The following is a 24,017-nucleotide window of genomic DNA, read 5'->3' on the forward strand; positions in this document are numbered from 1 at the left end:
TTGCTGGAATATTGCTAAAAGCGACGTAAAACTGAACTCACTAACTGACTCACCCTGTACTCTGATGTGTTCATTTACGAGCCACTATCGGGTTAGTGCATTCATAACCAAGTTAGCGGACCTGACCCAGTGATCCATAACGTCGCTTCTTATACAACGAGCACTGGTTGTAGGAGACACTTTCTAGCTCGAGTGACATCGTGGTCGTGTTGCTTATATACAGCAGATATATGTGTGGAACGTTTAAGCCACAGATACTCACACAAACCAAGGTTTTTTTTAAAAACAAATGTTTTATTTAATGTGGCCTGACAATGAATGTTCATGGGTCCAGGGATACAGTCTCGGTCCCACGGGGCACTGGCTGAGAATGGTTCCCAGGAATCAACGCTGGTCGTAAGAGGCAGGTCAATTCATACTGTGATCATGGTCCGGTGACTGGTCTTAAAGTCTTCTATTTTCTATATTATCTTTAAATTTATTAATGTCGAATACAGCAAGGGTACAGTGGCGATACGGCAATACAGTATTGTATCGCGTCACGAAGCACACGGCACAATACATCGATTTACAACACTTGTATCGCAATACATCCAATACATTACACAGCAAATTATATTGATGTAGAAACATGGGAACAGTATCAGAAGCTGTTCAAGAACCAGTCTATGCCGATTCTCTAGTACTTCCTGGTTGGCTATTAATAGCAAATCTTCATACTGACCCAGGCTTATACGTATATCCATCCCTTCAATACCCCATCTTCGCTGTCTTAGATTTAAAATCAAATGAATCAGGACTGTGAGTATACCTGCAGAAAGGTTGATAATATGACTATTTGAAATATATCGTTGGGTTCTTCATACGACTAGTAGCAAAGATAAAGATAGAACTGAAACATGTTTGAGGAAAATTCGTGTTTGTGTCATTATTATGTGGGATTCTTGTATATACCTATATATACTCAACAAAACGTTAAGGACCACCCCAATATTCAATATTTAAGTATTATATGGATCATAACATGAACTATTTAATACTTTATATTGAAAATTGGGGTGGTCCTTAACTTTCTTTGCTGAGTATATATAAATCTATTGCTACCTGATTCAGAACAAATGTTTGATCTGTATGATCATCAAACTACTTGAAGCGTCATGATATCTCCTTCTTTGCACCTGTCACCGAATGGTGAAATCTGGCTAAGCGAGTCTGCTTGATGACGCTAAAATAGGGTAAGTGTACCAAAATCGAGCAGACGCTGTTAGTGTCTCGTCGACGGCCGCATCGTTATCGGAAGGACAGGTATTTTCAGACGGTGCGCAGTATTAATTATCAGGTGTCAGTTTACAATAATTATTTAGATGGTGCATCATGTATTATCAGGTGTAAAAACAATGTCAGTTTTAGCAGACCCCCACGGTCACCGAACAGGATATGGTAATCTGTTTGGCTCGATACGACATTTAAAGATAACGTTATACCGAGGATATTTCGTGTGTTTCTAATGCTGTTGTGTAGCACAGTGCATTTCCTCATCACGCTGAAGTACACATGTCATCACGATGTGGAGGGAATCCCTAATAGAACTTATGTTATAGGTTATGTAATAGGTTATGACGGCCCGGTTTATACAGATATGGTCTGGATTTATGACGTTGTGGATTTCATTTCATTCACGATATGACCAGGTCAGAGAAATGTTCAATGACCAGTGTGTTAATAATATTAGTGAAGTATGCTGCATGTGTGTATGATGTTTACATGTACAATCAATAAAGTACTATTACAACTTTATCATTAAACTAACCCAAATTGGGGAAAGGGAATCCGGATTTGCAAGACTTTACTTATAACGAATTACAACTTAGTTGATATGTGTTTATTTCGTAAAGGGGCCACAGGCCCATGATACAGATATTGTGGTACATATATGTGTTGTAGACAGAAAGCTTAAAAATGATGGCTCGCAATTATAATAGATGTATTTATACATGAGTAACAGCTTTTACAAAATAAATGCATTGAAATTGTTTATCTAAGAGGGACATCTTTAAAGAACATTTGTCTTTTCTTGGCTGCTAAAAAAAGAAATTTACAGAGATTTCTCAAGAGTACACCTTTTGAGAGAAATAATGCTGGCATCTTATCCGAAGTTGGATATTCCCAATAATATTTTGGAAGAAGTGTATATCTTAAGTTATGATAAAATGGGCACGTTAAACAAAAACGGTACTCGGATTCAATGTTTGGGACAATACAGAATGGACCTAATCTTTCTGATCTGGGAATATTCCACCTCCTGCCCAATTCAATTAATAACTCATGATTTGAACGACAAAATCTGATGAAATCTGCAATGATTACAACTTAGTAAAAACTGGGTCTTTAGTCCCAGACCGCATTGCCATTCTTTCATTCATTCTGGACTAGGGGCGGTGGGGTAGCCTAGTGGTTAAAGCGTTCGCTCGTCACGCCGAAGACCAGGGTTCGATTCCCCTCATGGGTACAATGTGTGAAACACATTTCCGGTGTCCCCCGCTGTGATATTACTGGAATATTGCTAAAAAGCGGTGTAAAACTAAACTCACTCACTCATTCTGGATTGATCTGTTTTTTGTGTTTTCGCAGATATCCCTGTGTTTTTCTTTAACGTCGCATATTCCACCTATGTATGTCGGCCTGTAGATTTAGGATTGGACGAACCTATGGAATTTGAGTGTGTATACCCAACCTGACCTACATAGCCATTTAGTCGCATCGTTCGACGTTATGGATGTAACCCGGAATTCTGGCCGGAGTTATTGTACACGTGTTTGTGAAAATAACTTTAAAATGGACAGGATATATTGGAGGGTATGGGGTACAAAACTGAACGTTTTTTGTGAAATATTATCAGACTTTTAGGTTATGGTAAATGTGATGACACCTAACATTTTAAGGACTATCAAGAGTAATAGATGCAATTCGACAAAAAAGAACATGCGATGGGTGTACTTGACAATGAAGAACGTAAGCTGTGTAGGGTCAGAAAGACATAGAAAGAAATATCAGATGCTGCAAACAATGTCCATACATACATGTCTACATATCAGAAACACTTTGAAATCGCAACATTTACCTGTAGATACTGAAACCACAAATATGTGATCCTTAAAATGTGATTTTTTAAAGTGTATATTTAAAGTTACAAGATCGCTTTGAGGTCATCAGTTACGAAGCACAAGGACTACTATCAGCTTCTTAATGTTCCAGGTTTGACAAAGGTAATCACAGAAATGTCTGTCAAAGAGCCCTGAACCAAAACAAATGACAACAGCTATATTGTATAAAGTATAAAATGTACAAATATCTCTATGTAACATACTGTGTTGTTTTGTGTCTACCATAGGGTTACTTTACTTTAGTGAGTGAGTGAGTTGAGTTTCACGCCACACTCAGCAATATTCTAGCTTTATGGCGGCGGTCTGTAAATAATCGAGTCTGCTCCAGACAATCCAGTGATCAACAGTATGAGCATCGATCTTCGCAATTGGGAACCGATGGCATGTGTCAACCAAGTCAGTGAGCCTGACCACCTGATCCCGTTAGTCGCCTCTTACGACAAGCAGGGGTCACTGAAGATCAATATTCTAACCCGGACCTTCACGGGTATACTTTACTTAAGACACGCATTGATGTTTTTCGCCACAGTTTATTCACTCACAGTATATTCAGTTCAGTGATGTTATTCTTGCTTCCAAATACTGCGGAAACTGTAACCTGTGCGTCTGAGTCAGCGCGTCACGGCCGTCCAGTTGAACGAACCAACCACACCTGACAAACTGATGGTCTTGATTCATCGCGCCCCTTTGTTCAAAATTGCCTTCAAGCTTAACTACGACAATTTATTTTCACTGGATCTTTCTGAACCAAGCCTATACCACATTCAACGCCCAGCCCCTAAAAGGGTCATTGAAACCCTTCAAAGTTTCTCGAGAGAATGATTCACTTGTAAAATAGTGTATGGGTGTAATTTATGCTCCTTGACAAAAGGATATGCATACCTAGCTTGCCTCGATACCCTTCTAGGATACGGAACAGTGCAGTTGAACCAAACGTGAAGTTTGTTAACGTGAAAAGAGGATGTAACACTTCTTTCATGAATGAAATCAAGTTCCCTTGTGTATACGTCATCACGATTTTTAAATTACCAAGTACGAGTCACAGCGAGGTGTTTTCAAGGTATTACCGTGTTGACGTCACGAACCCCTCACGTCATAGTGGACTGTTGAAACACGCGTTTCTATCCGGGAACCAAAACTATTTTTACTAAATTTCTTACAAATTTCATAATCTCCGAGTCAGGCATCTAATATCCTATTTTCCCAATATTTTGGTTGACATGGAATCACACTTTTCAGGGATTCCCCACACTGCGGCATAGATATGACTTACTATAACATCACTGCCGCAGGGTATTCGTTCGTTCGTTCATTTTTTCACGCTTGTTGTTCGATGACAGCATGTCAGGGCCGTAGTTAACTTTTCTTAATAGGGTGGAAGCAATTAACAAATTGGATAGACATTGAAACTGGCACACAATTAGAAGTGAACGTAAAACACATTTTTTGGAAATACAGAAAGAAGAAACAACGTCTCAAATATAAATTTTAATGTCCACAAAACAATTCATCTATGCAAACGGATGTTTAAAATCTATCCCAACCATTAACAGACTAAAGCGCCATCTACATACAGTATCTTATATGGGGTAACTGAATGTGCAGCATACTCAAGATGTCAATACACGAGTTTTGGGTCTTTTTGGTCTTCATGCCATAATCTCTTCATATGATAAATTTGAGCTACTCATCAATCCTTGGCTGCCATGTGAACTCCCCTTAACATTAAAGAAAATACTTAATATTCTGTTTTCATTCGACATTCGCCAAATGTACAAATGAAAATATATCATATACTTACTTAATACTACCCGAGAAGCTCCAGAAGATCTAGGGTGTCCGGGGGCAAGCTCCCCCAGGAAGAGTTTTAAATTAGATGCTCCCAGATACAATTTCCTGTTTTCTGAAGGCAAAATGACTCCATTTACGTAATCTCCAATTTTGTATAAAATATTATTTTTTCCTGCTACGTTTGACCAAAACTTTTCATGTTTTTAAAAAAAGTTTCTTTGTTCAAAATTGTAGCATCCGTACATAATGTTCAGAACTAAACCCCGCCGTGATGTTGCTGGAATATTGCTAAAAGCGGCGTAAACCCAAACTCAGTCAGTCAGAACTAAACTAAATATGCCTAGTTCTAAGATGCTTCGGTGAAAGATCAAAGGCGCCGACAGTACTTTATCAGACGATAATGTGCGCTTTTTGCAATACGTCACAATGTATTGGCGTCACTGCGCCATTCTAGTCTGCCCCCTCGTAATCGAACAATTTTGCATTACGTCACAATGTAAGCGACGTCACGATGCATGTCAGTTGTCATCGCCTCGTACAGCCCCCTACAGTAAACTACTCCGTTGCATCCCGTTTCTTGGTTTGCAGTTGCTTCTCACAGCTAACATTTGGTGGAAATATTACGTTTATGATTTACGACGGTTAACATGTCTCAATTCGACTCACAAGTTTTCAGCGACACGGTAACGTTTGCAATGTTTACATTCCCACAATGCAATCGTGGAATGTCGCTTGACAAGTCAGCTTTAATACTTTCTAACGATAACTACGAGTAATGATAAAGGACTGTCGGCGCCTTTGATCTTTCACCGAAGCATCTTAGAAGTATTAATATACAATAGTTGTATCATTAAATTCAGTTGACAGTCCAGAAATTGCATGTGGAATTTACATCATATACATGATGTCTTCAGGTTTGTTCAATATTTTGGAGACATGTGGATTGAATGCAATCCTATTCCTAATTAAGTCTTTTGTTCGTTAACATGTCTAGGTTCCGGGTAGTCTATGTCATTCACGCACTCACTCACTCATGTAAATCTAAAGAAAAGCGAAAAAGAGCGACCGATAATGAACGTTTTACATGAAAAGTAGGATTCTTTAAATTGATAGATGCCATGTTTGAGCTTATGATACAGAGATAATCAATTTTATGAAGTCCTCGCTTCATAGGTTGCTGTCAATCATCGGCATTTTCGTTTGGGTTTGTTTCGATTTACCTTCGTCTCGAACTTACAGTCCCGTTATATGAACTTCCAAATGTATTGAAGAATTATTTGCTCTCATTGTGCATCGGAGGGTAATGTTTAATTAGCAACAATTAAAGCAAGCGCCAGTTATACTCATAAAATGTAGAGGAGCATAAAATGTTTGTGACCCGTCGCCAGAAGACGGATCAACCGCGTATAATGAGGCAGAACAGTGTCGGATCCCTAGCTGAACTGAAACATATTTCACTCGGGCTACAAACTGTATCATAAGAGGTACATAAACAATGTTAACATTTATACAACATACAACCTAATCGTTATATACAAACGGTATGATAGGTGCAATGTACGTCTATCGTCACATAAGCTCCGCCCACTCATGTTTATTTATGATTAATGTGCACTTAAGACCATTGTAGGTTTTAGGGCACCACATACGTCGACCAAGTTACGTATTAAGGCATTGAGGTTATTTCTTAAGTAAAACCATAATTATTTTACAAAAATTGAAAGTTTTCTTAAAGTTCCTAGCTTATTGGTGTTAAATAGGATATTCATTTTGTACATATTTGGTCTAATCAATTCTTGTGAATATATTTTTCTCTTTCTAACTCTGATTTGGGACAGATAAATAAATACTGAGATTCGTCACCAGTATCATTTATCAAGGGTGCAATGTGCCGCATCTATGATTTGCACACCTAGAAATGTGGTTGAACTAAAGCTGATGCAATGTTCCATTTTGACACACTAACTCACTAAGCTTCACGGTCGACTACATGAACACGTTCCAACCAGACGCCAATTATTCGTTATTTGCAGCTACCCAGTACTGTGTTTGGAGAAGCATTGAATAATACGAGTAGCTTAACTCAAATGAGGCAGGCAGACAAAGGTTAACTGCGTTTACAGACAGGAACGACATAACCCTTTCGATTGTACAGTTCTGACCATATCATGAGTATTTGTTTGGTCGACGTCGCATTCAGCAGTTTTATAGCTGTACGACTGGACCAGACAATCCAGTAATTGACGCCATGCGATACGATGACAGAGCATGTGTAATGAATCACTATAAGAAAGTGATGGTACCAGGTTTTCGCGGAAATGGGAGTGTATCCCGCCTCAAGGACTAGTCAACTGTTCACTTGAACACAATCACGAACGTATGGTACAAGTCAAAATAGGGAATTGCATCGGACATCATTTTTGTCACCATGCATCAAATCTTGAAAAGTCTTCCACAAACAAATTTGGGAACTCAGGTCAGATGGTTCGCCAATCAGGAAGCAAACAAAATCAAACGTGGTTGTTACATAATATTGCACATATTTTCACGTTTTAAGAAAGTTAATTAATTTCCCTGAAAACTATTCGTTTTAATTAGGGTTTTTCATACCTGCTCTACCATTCTTGGACTGTTAGTTCTTCTCGTCAGTCGTAGGGAAGAAACATCACTATGTGCCAATTGTTGATGGTTAGCAAGCTACTGTAGTGAAGAATTGGTCTTCAGGAGTCCATGTTTCACTTGATTAATACATAACTTACTCCAACTGCGTAGATCGATACCTGTGATATCAGTCACGGGATTGTTTGGCTCAGATTCGGTTATTTACATGCCGCTGCCATATAGCTAGAATATTGCTGAGTGAAGCGTTGAACACAAACAAACAGCCGTGAAGGCCTGAGAAACCGTAGCAATCTATGTCCTGTAGCAATACAGTGTCTGACGGTTAATAGGTGTAGATAAAGAGATGTATGCCAAATACTCATACAGACTCATTGTAATATTAATTTACTGGTACATTTTATGATAATGTAAAATCGATCACATGAAATGAAAGTTAAGAAAAATGAAAATTACGCATTTAAAACGCCTTCTTCCCTATTTCAATAAAATGATTGTACTCAATATCTGTTTATCAATAACATTTAAAAACAGCGTTGTGGTATCTTGCTATATCGTCAGTTACTCGCTCTTGAGTTATCAGGTATCAGCTATCACCAGATAGAGGTTTGACAGAGGACATGTAAGCAATATGTGATGAGTCTTCAGAAAGCGTGCGTTATATCGCATACAGCTTCTCTGTTTAAAACAAACACTTATACAAACTACCTGGTATATTATAATGTAAAATGACAATTGTCAATACAGATTATCTTGTTTAATCGACCCGACCCGGACGCTTGACGCATGTTTACCACTTGCGATGTGCGGGTGACAGCTATACTGGACCAGGAAGGGCACTGTCTGGGTGCAATTGTGGATTGAGCATTCAGAATCAATCGAGGAAAAGCTTGCCGTCATAGTTCACCTTGCCTGATCTTGTCTCCACAATGCAAAATCTCATTTTGTCCTCTCCGCTAAATGCCGAATAAAACCTTTAGAAACGTAAAATACGGAAGTGTATGAGGAAAGGCGCACGTTTAATTACGCCCCGTTCCTTGCATCGATAAAATATGAGGTCAGATTTGTCATTGTGCCGAGACCTCCCTCACCCCCATGTGATTACACAGATCAAAATGGATTACTTTGGAGTTTGCCAATGCACGTACGATCGAACACAAATGCGAATAAATTTACGAAAAATACCCTATCCTTCTTTGAATATTTGTTCTAGGTGTAAATGAAGTACAGCAGGGCACATGCCCACTCCTCCTTAACTTGGGACTTGATACGCTAAAACCTCCACTACCACCCACTCCCACCCCCAATCCGGCTGTCCCACTGTCTAGTGCGTCCAGTTTCATGTCATACCGTTACTAGTACACTTGTTTACTCTGAGTATAAGCGTGTCCTACATGCCCAAGTCAATGAGCATCGAAACTATTCTACAAGAAAACAAAGCATATCTCCTCACGCTCAGGATCGTGTACAATAATAACTTCTCGCCGATGGAGGTATGTGACTACAACCTCTCCATCTTCACCGTCCGGTATTCTGGAGTACGTCATGGGCAGATTATCGGTCACATCCCTCTCATCAGATGCCTCAGTTGATGGACAGTAGAGTAGAGATGGGTTTATGCAAAATATAAATGACTGCGTTTAATTAAAGGACTTAACTTTGAACTACTAATTTCCAAAATGCGAAGCAGAATCAACCAGCAAAATATCATATGATCATTAAAATGTGATATGATATATCCTAATCGTTGCGTTGAATTGCAGAAGTGAAATTCCTGTCTAAAACAAGATAATTGCATGGTTTAAATAGAATGTATTTATGAGGGTTTTCAAAAGTGGGTAGTCCTTTGCACTGTCGTTTTATTTATTTAGTCATTGGCAGTTATCATTAGTCTTGTATTCGTAGGAGGTACTGTAAGATTGGGACATTTATATGAACAGATCAGAAGAGAACTGCGAATAGCATACAGAGAAACCATCCATCATTTCCTGACATGACGGCAAAATGCACAATAGTTGTTCTATTTAAATGTATAAAGCATTTGTTGGCAGACATATCCCAGTTTCCTCGCAGTAGGTATGTTTTACACTGATGTAACGCAGTCATTGTGAAAGGTTATGATCGCTTACTGTAATAAGGAAACACGAAGCTCTTCTTGTTTAATAGAAATACACACATTGAAGAAATATTAGTATTCAAGTTATTATTTGAGGGACATGATGCACATTTTCTTTCCTAAAAAAGGACTGGTCTGGCCTCTACCTGTGTCAGCGGCAGACGGTGACAAGAATGCATGAAAATAGTTTTATATCTATTTGAGATATTTTGTAGAAATTATAATTCAATGATATTATTTCATTAATAGTCTTGTACATACTGCTGTTGCAGGAAGTGCCTTGGTCAATGTCAGTGAGTTCAATGTTTGAATACATACGTCTGTACGAGTATTCATTATGTTCTGATGAACCAATTACTGTTTGACTATGACTCGATAGTGGAAATACTAGTATTGCCTGTGGTAAATGCAACATGAGAGCCTGCGCCCAGTCAACGGACTTGGCGCTACTCTGCATGAAGAATGGCAAGGAATAAACCAAGTTAACATTGGACGTTTAATTTGGAGTATGCCTCGTCTAATCCATCCGCGATTGTCTTGAGAGAGTATTGAATATCCGCAACGTTTTTGATCTTATTAATTGAATAATTCTGAAGCATTTACCTGTAATTTCACAATTATTTAACTTAGGTAACAATCATTGATTTATGAGAGACCTTACCCTTGGCCTTGGTGATTTAATGATGTTTGACCAATGGGGTTAAACCATATTATCCTCGTGTGTACACATCCTTCTCTGTACATATTCTCTACAAATACTAGGGGTATTCAGATCGTGCATGTACAGTTTTCACTTCGTGTGTACACATCACTCCTCTACAAAGTCGCTACAAATAGAGTTATTGTGATCGTGTATTTACAGGTATCAGGTACAAGGGTAATGAGGACATGTTCACACCACACTCGACAGAATTTCTGCTGCATCACGGCGTCCGAATCTGTGGTAGACAGGCCGGTTGTTGGCATTACGACTTGCATAACAAAGCTAACAGGTGTTAGTTTACGATAGATGTAAATATCATTGGCGGATCCAAGAGGGGAGTAGGGGGTTGGGGGCTTCAGCAGGGGGCTCGAACAAAAAAAACCACCCCCTTTGGAAAATTACTAAAGACCACATTGAGGCTAATGTTTTGCTTTGGGGATCCGCCTATGAATATCGTTCTGGTACACGGATGGTTGGAGTAAAAGGGTACATGATGATAATCTATACAATCTTCCAGTACAAGGATGGTTGGAGTACAAGTGGTACATGATATCGGCATATACAAGCTTTCAGTACAGGGATGGTTGGAGTACAAGTGGTACATGATATCGGCATATACATGCTTTCAGTACAAGGATGGTTGGAGTATAACTGGTACATGATATCGGCATATACAAGCTTTCAGTACAAGGACGGTTGGAGTACAAGTGGTACATGATATCGGCATGTACAAGCTTTCAGTACAAGGATGGTTGGAGTACAACTGGTACATGATATCGGCATATACAAGCTTCCAATAAAAGGATGGTTTGAGTATAACTGGTACATGATATCGGCATATACAAGCTTCCAATACAAGGATGGTTGGAGTACAACTGGTACATGATATCGGCATATACAAGCTTCCAATACAAGGATGGTTGGAGTACAACTGGTACATGATATCGGCATAAACAATCTTCCAATACAAGGATGGTTTGAGTACAAGTGGTACATGATATCGGCATATACAAGCTTCCAATGCAAGGATGGTTGGAGTACAACTGGTACATGATATCGGCATAAACAATCTTCCAATACAAGGATGGTTTGAGTACTACTGGTACATGATATCGGCATATACAAGCTTCCAATGCAAGGATGGTTTGAGTACAAGTGGTGCTTGATATCGGCATATACAAGCTTCCAATGCAAGGATGGTTTGAGTACAAGTGGTGCATGATATCGGCATATACAAGCTTCCAATGCAAGGATGGTTTGAGTACAAGTGGTGCATGATATCGGCATATACAAGCTTTCAGTACAAGGGCGGTTTGGGCACTTGGTTAAAATCTACACGGGCTTCTAATGCACAGGTTGATTGGTGGACAAGGGGTAGAGAATCTTGATCTACACCAGCTTCTGATCGAGTACAACTGCAGCAGAAGCATACTACTAGTATACACAAACTTCTAATACATTTGCGATTGGGGTATTTGATCAGTGTGAGAAATAGCCACTGGCCCGCTAGCCCGTGCCTAGTAAAAATCCAGTCGGGCCAGTAAATCTTCAAAGTCACTGGCCCAAATGGCCAGTGGAATTTCATGGGGTTATTTTGTAAATATACTCTCCAGAAAAAGAAACGCATCATGAAAATAGCAATTTCATGTAGCAATGAATTAAAACGTGATTCATTTTACAAAAGGTTTTGCTCTGTTTATGAGTCCTATGTAGTCCTATGGTGCCAGAAGACCTTATTTTGGCCCTGTCCTTCGACAACAACATCGTCGACATCGAGTTCAATGGTGCACCAACGTTCAGGCCTGGAACCTACCGAATTGGCGTAGAATCTGGTTCAGTGATGAATCACGATTTCTATTGGAACGACGCGATGGAAGAATGCGGGTGTACAGACGTCGACGTGAACGTTTCGTCGACGCTTGCGTTCCCCAGGTGGACAGATTCGGCCGGGACAGTGTTATGATGTGGGGGAGATCACCTGCCGTAGGAGAAGTGATTTGGTGATGATCCAGGGCAACCTGACAGCTCAACGGTACTGTGACGAATTCCTACGCCCACACCTCCTTCCAATCATTGATCGCCAGAGGGAGTTGTTTCAACAGGACAATGCCAGGCCCCACACAGCACGTCACACTAGAGACTTCCTCCAGAACCACAACTTCAATGTGCTCCCCTGGCCCTCAAGATCACCGGACTTAAACCCGATCGAACATCTGTGGGATGCCCTGGACAGACGGGTGCGACGCCGTAACCCTCGGCCCCAGACACTTCAGCAACTCGCACAGGCACTACAGGCAGAGTGGGCTGCGATTGGGCAACACGAGATTCTGAGTATTATTCGTTCGATGCCGAGGCGATGCCGTGCAGTTCTGGATGCCCATGGTGTTCACACGAGGTATTGACTTCCGCGCCACCACACGTATCCATGTGACACTCAAACTGAATTTCCTCGAGTTGGTGCCAAAGACGGATAAGTCTGCATTCCCAGTGTGCAATTTTGCTATATTTCATTGACTCATAAAGCCTACAAGATGTTTCAAAATAAATATAAAAATACAGTTGAAATTCCTATATGCGTTTCTTTTTTGATAGAGTATATATCACTCTATAACACACTTTTAAATCATGCAAGATTATGGCCTGATAAAAATGTTCATTATTTTAGCAACTTAATGATGAAATCGTGTCTACATTCAAATTTCGGCAAGCTAATTATTTTGTGGGCTAGTAACTTTCAGGCATAGCTATCCCTACTGGCTAGCAAAATTTGGAAACTATTTCGCACACTGTATTTGATACAGATTCATACCTGAATGTCCTCACCTCTGTATACCAGGGTATGGTTAGAGACACTGTGTCAGGAAACTGGACTCTCGTCAACTTCCAAGATGTAGTGGTGGCCCAGTGGGCACACACCACGCCACAGACCCGGGTTCGAGGCTCTACATTGATACATTATGTAAATCCTATTAACAGTAAAGCAATGTTGTAAATATAAAAAACAATAAATATTCTTTGGCTCAGTCAAACTGCTCACAAATAATAATTAGTTTTGTTTGTTTCTTAACAGCTGTATGGCGACACAAAGTGTAAAGTATTGTCTGTTTGTTTAATGCTGCACTCAGCAATATCCCATCTATATGGCGGCGGTCTGTAAATAATTGAGTCTGGACCAGACAATCAAGTGATCAACAGCATGAGCATCGATTTACGCAATGTGCCAACCAAGTCAGCGAGCCTGGCCACCCGACCCCGTTAGCATGGGATGCTGAAGACCAATTCTAACCCGGATCTCCACGGGTATTGATACGTATGTGGTTATATGCGAGGTTAACAGTGAATCCTCAGCACAGCAATCCCCTCCTAGCTTAGGAAATACTATTCAACCAATAAAATTCAAGAAGAGAATTGCTGCTCGTACAATGCAACCAATCAGCGACAAGGATGTGCTTTTCCAAATTGCAAAAGGGGAGACACCCGGCGTTACAATCCGACGTCGTGTATGTTTCAGGTGAAACGATACGTGAATGTCAGCGGAGACCTTACAAGGAAGATGAAATTTTGACCCACATAGATTCACAATGCGTCAAGGAAGTCACGTCCCCTCAATATATCATATGTCATGTCTGTCATTGAAAACCAGCAGAGGGAATACCCATTGTAAACAAAACACACAAGCGCCGCGAATTTACTTTTTATATTCAGTCAAAAATACTGGTTTAAATATCGTCAACAACTCTTAAGGGAACAGATATTTGCTGACAAACACTTTTCTCGATTCTCTCTTGAGAGAACATTGCTACGCCTTTCAGTATATCAAATCAAGGGTGTCAAACAATGCTCTAGTTAAACGTTATCAAACAGTTCTCTGGTTTGAAACGACATGTAACGGGTGGGTTTATTTCGTAGGAGCCCAGTATATAACGCGGTACTCTGAAATCAAAGGTGTCGAATGGTTGGGCAAAACTGTGGAAACCAATTATCTTGATGGAACAACGTATTGCTAAAAGTTCCCGATATGGTTCAAGAGTGTCAAATGGCTTTCTAGATAGAACCATGGCTGTCAAATAGTTTTCTGAAGAGAATCAATCAAACTGTTGCAGTGATAGAACCAGCACTTTCAAATGTTTCTCTGTGTGTCAAGCGATTCTCTTGACAGAACCAATCATTCCAAACATTTTTGTTTTCTAAATAGTCAAACAGTTAGAAATAATACGAGTATGCAGTTCAACAAAATGTCAAATAATGACTATGCATAACAAGTCCCATGATAGATAGGTAGGCAGGTAAGTCTAGTCTGGTAGGTAGGTATTAGGTTGGTAGGTACATAGGTATTAGGTTGGTAGGTAGGTAGGTAGGTAGATAGGGTAGGTAGGTAGGTGGGTGGTGGGTAGGTGGTGATGGGTGGTAGGTAGGTGGGTGTAGGTGATAGGCAGGTGGTGGGTTGGTAGGTGGAGTCTGGTAGGTAGGTAGGTAGATGGGTTGGTGGTAGGTTACAGGTTGGTGGAGGTAGGTCTGGTAGGTAGGTAGGTAGGTAGGATGGGTGGTGGTAGGTAGGTAGGTGGGTAAGTAGGTAGGCATCAAGTTTGGTAGGTCTGGTAGGTAGGTGGTAGGTTGGTAGGTAGGTAGGGTATGCAGCTATTAGGCTGGTGGTAGGTAAGTCTGAGAAAGGTATTTTTGGTTGGTAGGTAGGTATAAGTTGGTAGGTAGTGAAGGTGAATTAGGTTGGGGATAAGTAGGTAAGTAGGTAGGTAGAGTATTGGGTAGGTAGGCAGGTATAGGTAGTCTATTATAGGCAGGTGGTATGGGGTAGGCAGGTCTTGTAAGTAGGTATTAGTTGGTAGGAAGGCAGCTATTAGGTTGGTAGGTAGGTAGGGTGGTAAGGTTGGTTGGTAGGTAGGTAGGTATACGGTTGGTAGGTAGGTAGGCAGGCATTAGGTTGTTAGGTAAGTCGGTAGGTAGGTCTGGTAGGTAGGTAGGTAGGCATTAGGTAGGTAGGTAGGCAGTCATTTGGTTGGTAGGTAAGTAGGTAGGTAGGTCAGGTAGGTAGGTATTATGTTGGTACGTTGGTAGGCAGGTATTAGGTTGGTAGGTGGGCAGGCAGGCATTAGGTTGGTAGGTAAGTAGGTAGGTAGGTCAGGTAGGTAGGTAATATGTTGGTAGGTAAGTAGGCAGGTATTAGGTTGGCAGGTAGGTAGGAAGGTAGGTAGGTATTAGGTTGGTAGGTAGGTAGGTAGGGAGGTAGGTAGGCATTAGGGTGGTAGGTAAGTAGGTAGGTAGGTAGGTAGTAGGTTGGTAGGCAGGTATTAGGTTGGTAGGTAGGTAGGTATTAGGTTGGTAGGTAGGAAGGTTGATAGGTAGGTATTAGGTTGATAGGTATGTAGGTAGGTAGGTTGGTAGGTAGGGATGTAGGTAGGGGGTAGGTAGGCATTAGGTAGGTAGGTAGGCAGTCATTTGGTTGGTAGGTAAGTAGGTAGGTAGGTCAGGTAGGTAGGTATTATGTTGGTACGTTGGTAGGCAGGTATTAGGTTGGTAGGTGGGCAGGCAGGCATTAGGTTGGTAGGTAAGTAGGTAGGTAGGTCAGGTAGGTAGGTAATATGTTGGTAGGTAAGTAGGCAGGTATTAGGTGGGTAGGTAGGTAGGAATGGGTAGGAAAGGTAGGTAGGTAATGGGTTGGTAGGTAGGTAGGTAGGTAGGTAGGCATTAGGGTGGTAGGTAGTAGGTAGGTGAGTAGGTAGGTACGTGTAGGTTGGTAGGCAGGTATTGGGTTGGTAGGTAGGTAGGTAGTAGGTTGGTGGGTGTGAGTAGGTAGGAAAGGTTGATAGGTGGGTAGGTAGGTTGATAGGTGATGTAGGTAGGTAGGTTGGTGGAGGTAGGGATGTAGGTAGGGGTAGGTAGGCATTAGGTAGGTGGTCATTTGGTAGGCAGGTAGTTTGGTTGGTAGGTAGGTAGGAAAAGGTAGGTGTAGGTGGGTAGGCAGGTGGGTAGGTAGGGTAGGTGGGGTAGGCATTAGTAGTTGGTAGGTAGGTAGGTGGGTGGAAGGTAGGTTGGTAGGTAGAAAGGTAGGTAGGTAGGTAGGTTGGTAGGCAGGTATTAGGTTGGTAGGTAGGTAGGTAGGTAGGTTGGTAGGTAGGAAGGTTGAGGTAGGTAGGTAGGTAGGTTGATAGGTATGTAGGTAGGTAGGTTGGTAGGTAGGGATGTGGGTAGGGGGTGGTAGGCATTGGGGTTGGTAGGTAGGCAGGTATTAGGTTGGTAGGTAGGTAGGTATTAGGTTGGTAGGTAGGTATGTAGGTTGGGAGGTAGGTAAGGTGAGGTATTAGGTTGGTAGGTAGGTGGTAGGTAGGTAAGTAGGTAGGGGTAGGTAGGTATTAGGTTGGTAGGTAGGTGGGTAGGTATTAGGTTGGTAGGTAGGTAGGTAGTGTAGGTAGTAGGTAGGTAGGTAGGCATTAGGCTGGGTAGGTAGGTAGGTAGATGTGGGTTGGTAGGTAGGTAGGTAGGTATTACAGTAGGTAGGTAGGCAGGCATTACGTTGGGGAGGGAAAGTAGGTAGAAGTAGGGTCCTGGTAGGCAGGTATTAGGTTGGTAGGTAGGTAGGCGTAGGTCAGTAGGTAGGCAGTCATTTAGGTTGGTAGGTAAGTAGGTAGGTAAGGTCAGGTAGGCAGGTATTAGGTTGGTAGGTAAGAGTAAGCGTGGGTCAGTAGGTAGTTATATTCAGTCAAAAATACTGGTTTAAATATCGTCAACAACCCCATGGAACAGATATTTGCTGACAAACACCTTTCTCGATTCCTTGAGAGAACATTGCTACGCCTTCAGGCATATCAAACTCATGGGTGTCAAACAATGCTCTAGTTAAACGTTATCAAACAAAGTTCTGGTTTGAAACCACAACGGGTGGCTTTATTCTTGCAGGAGCCCAGTACATAACGCGGCACCTGGAAGCAAGCAGTCATTTGGTTGGCAGGTGGAAAGTAGGATGTATGGTAGGTAGGCAGGTAGGTTGGTAGGTAGGTAGGCGTTAGGTCAGGTAGGTAAGGCAGTCATTTGGTTTTGGTTGAGTAGGTAAGTAGGTAGGTAGGTCAAATGTTGGTAGGTAGGTGATCCTTGGTGATGAACCAATTATTATGTTGGTAGGTAGGCAGGCAGACAGTCAGGATGGTGAGTGGGCAGTCAGGCATTAGGTGAGTAGGTAGCAGCAGGCAGGCAGACAGGCAGGTAGGCAAGTCCAGGTAGGTAGGCAGGCAGGTCTGGACAGGTAGGTATTAGGTTGGTAGGCAGGCAGGCAGGTCCAGGTTGGTAGGCAGGCACAGGCATTGGCAGGTAGGTAGGAGGTAGGTAGGCAGGCACAGGTAGGTAGGTAGGTAGAAGCAGGTTGATAGGTAGGTAGGTGGCAAGCTTGGTAGGCAGGTGGGTAGGTTGGTAGGTAGACACAGTAGGTTGGTAGGTAGGTAGGTAGGCACACAAGCCCAAGCAAGGCACAAGGAGGTAGGCACACAGGTACACAGGTACAGCACACAGGCACAGGTAGGTACAGGCACAGGTAGGTGGTAGGTACATATATACATATATTGTTGTTTGTAGAAATAAGACAAGGTGTTTAGTGTTGAGCCTCGACGTCAACACTTAGCTACGATGACCCAGATATACAGGGAAGATTGAAATATAGAACGTAGGTCTTAGTTAAGTCTTAGGACGTTCAGCCCTCCTCCAATATTAGTAATGGGGTCTTCCGGGTGTGTCGGGGGTATCGCGTTTGTGGTATGGGGATGGAAACTTAAAACAGAGAGTAAGATTGATAATAAATGTTGTTGGACAAAGAGAACAACAACAAGTGCGCGAAACAAAACTTACAAATTCCGGAGCGATATGAGATTTCATATTCATAAGTGTTCTCAAACACATCGTTGTTCGTGTGTAAAATACGTAGAATAAACTAGCTGTGAAAAACGGGTTGATAGCAGAAATCTGACATTCAACATTTTGTACATTTGAAACCATTTATTAACAACAATGTGTGACATGAGTATTGTAACAAAACATTGGGCAACAAGATTCATAAGTTGAATGAGAATATTCATACATCACGAGAGAAAAATTCTCTAAACACTTCTGTGAATATCACATACATAGTTTATAGTGCCATGAGCACGCTCATTGGCTAACATTGGACCTTAAGCACAGATCACGACCGACATCAAAGTTGATGTAATCGTAATGTACTAACGATTAAGGCTAAGTGCATGGAATAAAAACGAGACAAACAAACCAAAAAAACACTCAATAAATACAATACCATCACGGCAATAGCGGGCGGTGGGGTAGCCTAGTGGTTAAAGCGTTCGCTCGTCACGCCGAAGACCCGGGTTCGATTCCCCATATGGTTACAATGTGTGAAGCCCATTTCTGGTGTCCCCCGCCGTGATATAGCTGGAATATGGTTAAAAGCGGCGTAAAACTGAACTCACTCACTCACTCACTCACTCTGATTATGTCTAAAGGTACGAGGTGCCAGGGTAGGGCAGTAGCTGAGTGTTCCGCCGTAGTCCGGTCTTCAGTGCCGTATTTTCGTACAATGACATTATGATAAGACCCGATATGACCTGAATATCGTTATAAGTTGTGTAAAACCATTTTCACTCACTAAGCTGAAGCCACACATCCACAGATCCACCCACTCAATCTCTCACTCACAGCCTCACCCGAAAACACCTACCCAAACATTTGTTTATCCACTCTCCACTTACTCACTTATACACTCAGTCCAACAAACACCCATCAACCCGATCACGCACTCTGGCGTCAATAGGCAACTACAACATATCGAGTTTCGCATTATAAACGAATATATAAATACAGAGTTGAATAAATAAATGCATACAATTTGCTTCTGAGTAATTTTTCACTTAAACAGTGGCAAAAACAAAATCTGACAGTGCTTAGAATAGCCTTATCCCGTAAACACAAACAGTTCCCATTGCAAATGAATAAAGTAAGAACCAGCTTATATATTTTGAAAGTACAAATCTCATTTGGTTCTACGTTTGTGTTAACGGAAAATGCTTTGCATAAAGTGGAACCCCGTTAAGCCAGTACCAAAAACTGGTGACGAAGATATGTATTGTATGATGACAGAAATCGCCCGGATAACGGGGTTTTACAATGTTACCAACTAAACAACAAAATATGTACACAAGCATTCAGAGACAAGTGTCCAAACACAATGCAAATATAAGGCAGTGTCGTTTGATATCAGTCGAATTCGACACTTTGGATCGACATCGCTATATAGTCAACCAAGACTATCAGTATCAGTCAACCAATACAATCAGTATCAGTCAACCAAGACTATCGGTATCAGTCAAGCAAGACTATCAGTCAACCAATACAATCAGTATCAGTCAACCAATACAATCAGTATCAGTCAACCAAGACTATCGGTATCAGTCAACCAAGACAATCAGTATCAGTCAACCAAGACAATCAGAATCAGTCAACCAAGACTATCAGTATCACAATAACTTAATATCACATTATACACATGATTTAAAAGTTCGTAAGGATTTTCAATAAAATATTACAAATGATTGCAGTTCATTTGGAGTTCAGCACCATACAAAGTGAAAGTTGGAAATAATGATATCATCTTAGTCTACAGACATGATCGCATCACCGGGGTGTTTTCGGAGAGTCTGGTTGTACGTTGTAACCAATACAATGACATCCCACGCTGAAGGCTTTCACTTTTCGAAAATAACATTCTTTTGCCTTATTGGTGTCTTTTTGAAGAACGTGCCTATAGTAATACACAGGCTTGCATTGACCCTTAGAACTGCCCGTCTCGGTTAGACATGTTTTGCAGCGACATCTAGCCTCGAACACCAGCTGAGGGATTCGGTTAGGGTCATAGTTCAAGACGGTATAGTGCGGGCACGTGCTCAGCGGAGGGGTACCGCCGAAACCGTTACCTGGACACCTTGAATCTTCCTGGGTGGAGGTAGTTTTCTCGGTGTCTGTTCTATTGAAGGGCATGGAGTGTTTGGGTGGTTGGAGCAGGAGGTTCATGGTTTCGTCAACTGAGAATTCCGGGGAATCTTTGCATATTGTTGGTTCACTTCGTTTTTTGCAGACGCCGACAGTGAACAGCTGGAAGAGAGAAGATCTGTGTTACGAATGTGTCTTGTGATATTGTTTCACTCGTTTTCTCAACAAAGTGTTTTCAATATTTCGTGCAGTCTTTGCGTATGTGTGGTAACAACATCCACACTCATGTCCAGGATTTATCAATATTTCTTGCAGTCATTGCGTAGATTTGACAATGTTTCTTGCTGTCTTTACATAGATTTGTCAATATTTCTTGCAGTCTTTGTGTGGATTTGTCAATATAACCAGCTGTCACTGCCTCTATTTGTCAATATGTCTTGCAGTCTTTGTGTGGATTTGTCAATATAACCAGCTGTCACTGCCTCTATTTGTCAATATGTCTTGCAGTCTTTGTGAGGATTTGTCAATATAACCAGCTGTCACTGCCTCTATTTGTCAATATGTCTTGCAGTCTTTGTGTGGATTTGTCAATATAACCAGCTGTCACTGCCTCTATTTGTCAATACCAGTATTTTGTGTGGAGTCTTTGTGAGGATTTGTATAACCAGCTGTCACTGCCTCTATTTGTCAATATGCCTTGCAGCTGTCTTTGTGTGGATTTGTCAATATAACCAGCTGTCACTGCCTCTATTTGTCAATATGTCTTGCAGTCTTTGTGAGGATTTGTCAATATAACCTGCTGTCACTGCCTCTATTTGTCAATATGTCTTGCAGTCTTTGTGTGGATTTGTCAATATAACCAGCTGTCACTGCCTCTATTTGTCAATATGTCTTGCAGTCTTTGTGAGGATTTGTCAATATAACCTGCTGTCACTGCCTCTATTTGTCAATATGTCTTGCAGTCTTTGTGAGGATTTGTCAATATAACCTGCTGGCACCGCCACCAGATACTGACAGGACCCGGATCTAGACCCAGTCTATGTCTAGAAGTTGTCTAATCATTACCAGGCATGGACAGACACATGTCTCTGTATCAATCACCGCTTTCAAACCAAACATGATACGACTGTCAAATTGTCCGAATCCATTCATATGGTATGCTTAAACTCATACTACCCATGAAGATCCGGGTCAGTATTGGTCTTCAGCAAAACATGCTTGTCATAAGAGGCGACTAACGGGATCGGATGGTCAGGCTCGCTGACTCGCCGCCATATTGCTGGAATACTGCTGAGCGAGGCGTTAAACATACAAACATACCGCGTTAAACACCAAACAATCAAAGCTTAAAGTCATACTGTCAGTTTACAGCAGTACTTAAAGCGTTACTTAAATCATATCATCACCTTCAGATAATGATGATATGGCAAATCAATAAAGATATCGAATGCATTGCAGGTAATGAATTTCTTAGCCTCATCAGTATTCTGTTTTCAATAATGTCTACAAATATATATTTATAATATATATAATAATAGCAACAACCCAAATAATCAAAACAAGTTATACATTTTAGGAATTATACAAATGATAAACGTTTTTGGCATTTTTGTTGTTGTTCTCTAAGAATCTAATTATAGTAATATTAAATAATTTGGTTATTTTAACTTTGTTTAAGCAATGTATATTACCCACACACTTTTATCATTACCTAAAACAGAAAATAAAAAATTGCTTCTTTTTCGAGTCCCAAAAATTACATTTGCATGATTCGACCTTGTGAAAAGGTTCAGATGAGTGTAAAGCTCAGATATTTACCATATACAAACAGAAACTCGCCAACATCAGCATTGGGTATCCAGGATGGTGACACATTCTCAGACCTATGTGATGAGTTGGAGGCTTTGACAGAAATGAGGCAGGAATGTGGCATTATCTCTATATATACACCAGAACACGGAACAGGGGTCATTCTTGTCAAGAACTTCCATTAACAAAGCTTCGGTTGATAATAATAAGTATTACGTCAAACTTCCTACTCTAAAATTTAACACGTTCTATTCAGTGTGAACAGGCTGAGAAATCACTTCGAGCGGGCCACGGTCGTTATAAGCAATTTGATTGGTTACATCCGATCTTCCTACGGTCTATTTTTAGATGCACCCGCTTCGTGACGGGAAATCCCCGTTTACCCCCGATACGATGGATATCTGAATACCGTTGCGTGTGCCTATTTTATCATTTACTGCCAGTAACCGCGATAATACGATCACACTCCCGCCCGCAACAGTTTAAAGATATGTAGGAAATTGCAATTGATTATATCCGTAAGGTGAGATCGTGATCATTTGAATACGTGCATCAAATTAAAATTATGCAGATTTCATATCACCCACGAAGAGCGAGATGGTATTTTAAATCCGGTTCTTTCAATACGATCAGCGCATCTACCCACTGTGAGCGTCCTACGTCAGAGTGTAGTTTGGCTCAGGCGTGTTGGACATTAATGATTTATCACCGGGCTGTATAGTAGGTGGGTCGGCTCTCAGTGAGTAACGCTGTAAATAGGTCCTGTCTAATTTTGTTAAATAATTGGCTGCTCCAAAGCAAGTATAGCAATAAAAACGTTCTGTATTTGAGCACGAAGAAATGTTCTCGACATTTTACAACTAACTAAAACTTCATTAAAAATTCAGAATAAACTACGAGGATAAGATGTCTGTTCACGTGAAAGGCATTATACACACATATTTGTTTGTGCTTGGTCGTGCACAACAAATAAAGTAAACTACGATTGTAACGAATTTAAAGGGACCACTAATTTCAGTTTCGTTATAACCGTAGATCGTTATATGCCTTTCGAGTAAAACATGAAGCAAGTGATCCAGACCAAAGACATTTCGTTATAACCGACAGTTCGTTATATGCCTTTCGAGTAAAACATGAAGCAAGTGACCCAGACCAAAGACATTTCGTTATAACCGACAGATCGTTATATGCCTTTCGAGTAAAACATGAAGCAAGTGACCCAGACCAAAGACATTTCGTTATAACCGACAGTTCGTTATAAACATAGTTTAGTCTATGTACAATTATATTTTACGATATAATTTTCTTAATAACCAGAGGAAGACCTGTTATGAATAATGTTTTGATTATATATCACGTTCTGGCTTGATACACATGCAGATAAGTGGGGATGAAAAGCACTGGTAGCCATCACCCTAAAACGTAATAATTCACAATATTTGTTTGCTTCAAACACTGTTGAAAAATTCACTAAAATCTTTCGATTTAAATTCAATGGTACAAACATCTATTTGCTATTTCGCACAGTAAAGGACAGTCGTGGAAGCTTTCTTACTGCAGTTAGGCCAGGATATGTGATACGCGAATACCAAATGGCATCACGGGTATGTAGTGATCTATTCATATCATTTTCACCACTTCGACGTTTAAGCATTTATGTAGAAATATTATTCACCTACATTTTCGATGAACTTATGTCGTATAATTGATTTTCCCATTTTTTTCATCGCTATATGGTCCATGCATATGGTCAACCATTTATGGGGGTATGTAAAAAAGAACATCTGAACTAATAAAAGTTTTATTCTTATCGAATACGAAATAAGATGGTTAC

At 40.8% G+C, this 24,017-nt stretch overlaps 1 protein-coding gene and 1 long non-coding RNA gene across 2 annotated transcripts; one reads left to right on the plus strand and one right to left on the minus strand.

Annotated features, from left to right (window-relative positions):
- LOC124268997 lies at nucleotides 1–3,362 on the plus strand. The gene is made up of 2 exons (XR_006896397.1): nucleotides 1–1,691; nucleotides 3,256–3,362. It is a non-coding gene; the product is annotated as an uncharacterized LOC124268997 (long non-coding RNA).
- A 16,406-nt stretch (nucleotides 3,363–19,768) lies between these two features.
- LOC124269007 (interleukin 17-like protein) lies at nucleotides 19,769–22,269 on the minus strand. Its single transcript, XM_046704036.1, has 2 exons — nucleotides 22,193–22,269; nucleotides 19,769–20,536 (listed from the first exon to the last, which is right to left on the minus strand). Exons 1-2 carry the CDS (start codon nucleotides 22,247–22,249, stop codon nucleotides 20,060–20,062), a joined length of 534 nt encoding a protein of 177 aa, XP_046559992.1. The 5' UTR covers nucleotides 22,250–22,269; the 3' UTR covers nucleotides 19,769–20,059.
- Between the last annotated feature and the right edge of the window lie 1,748 nt (nucleotides 22,270–24,017).

Source organism: Haliotis rubra, unplaced genomic scaffold, assembly GCF_003918875.1.
Source record: "Haliotis rubra isolate DU_JTF1 unplaced genomic scaffold, ASM391887v1 Scf141, whole genome shotgun sequence".
NCBI classification, from domain to species: domain Eukaryota; kingdom Metazoa; phylum Mollusca; class Gastropoda; order Lepetellida; family Haliotidae; genus Haliotis; species Haliotis rubra.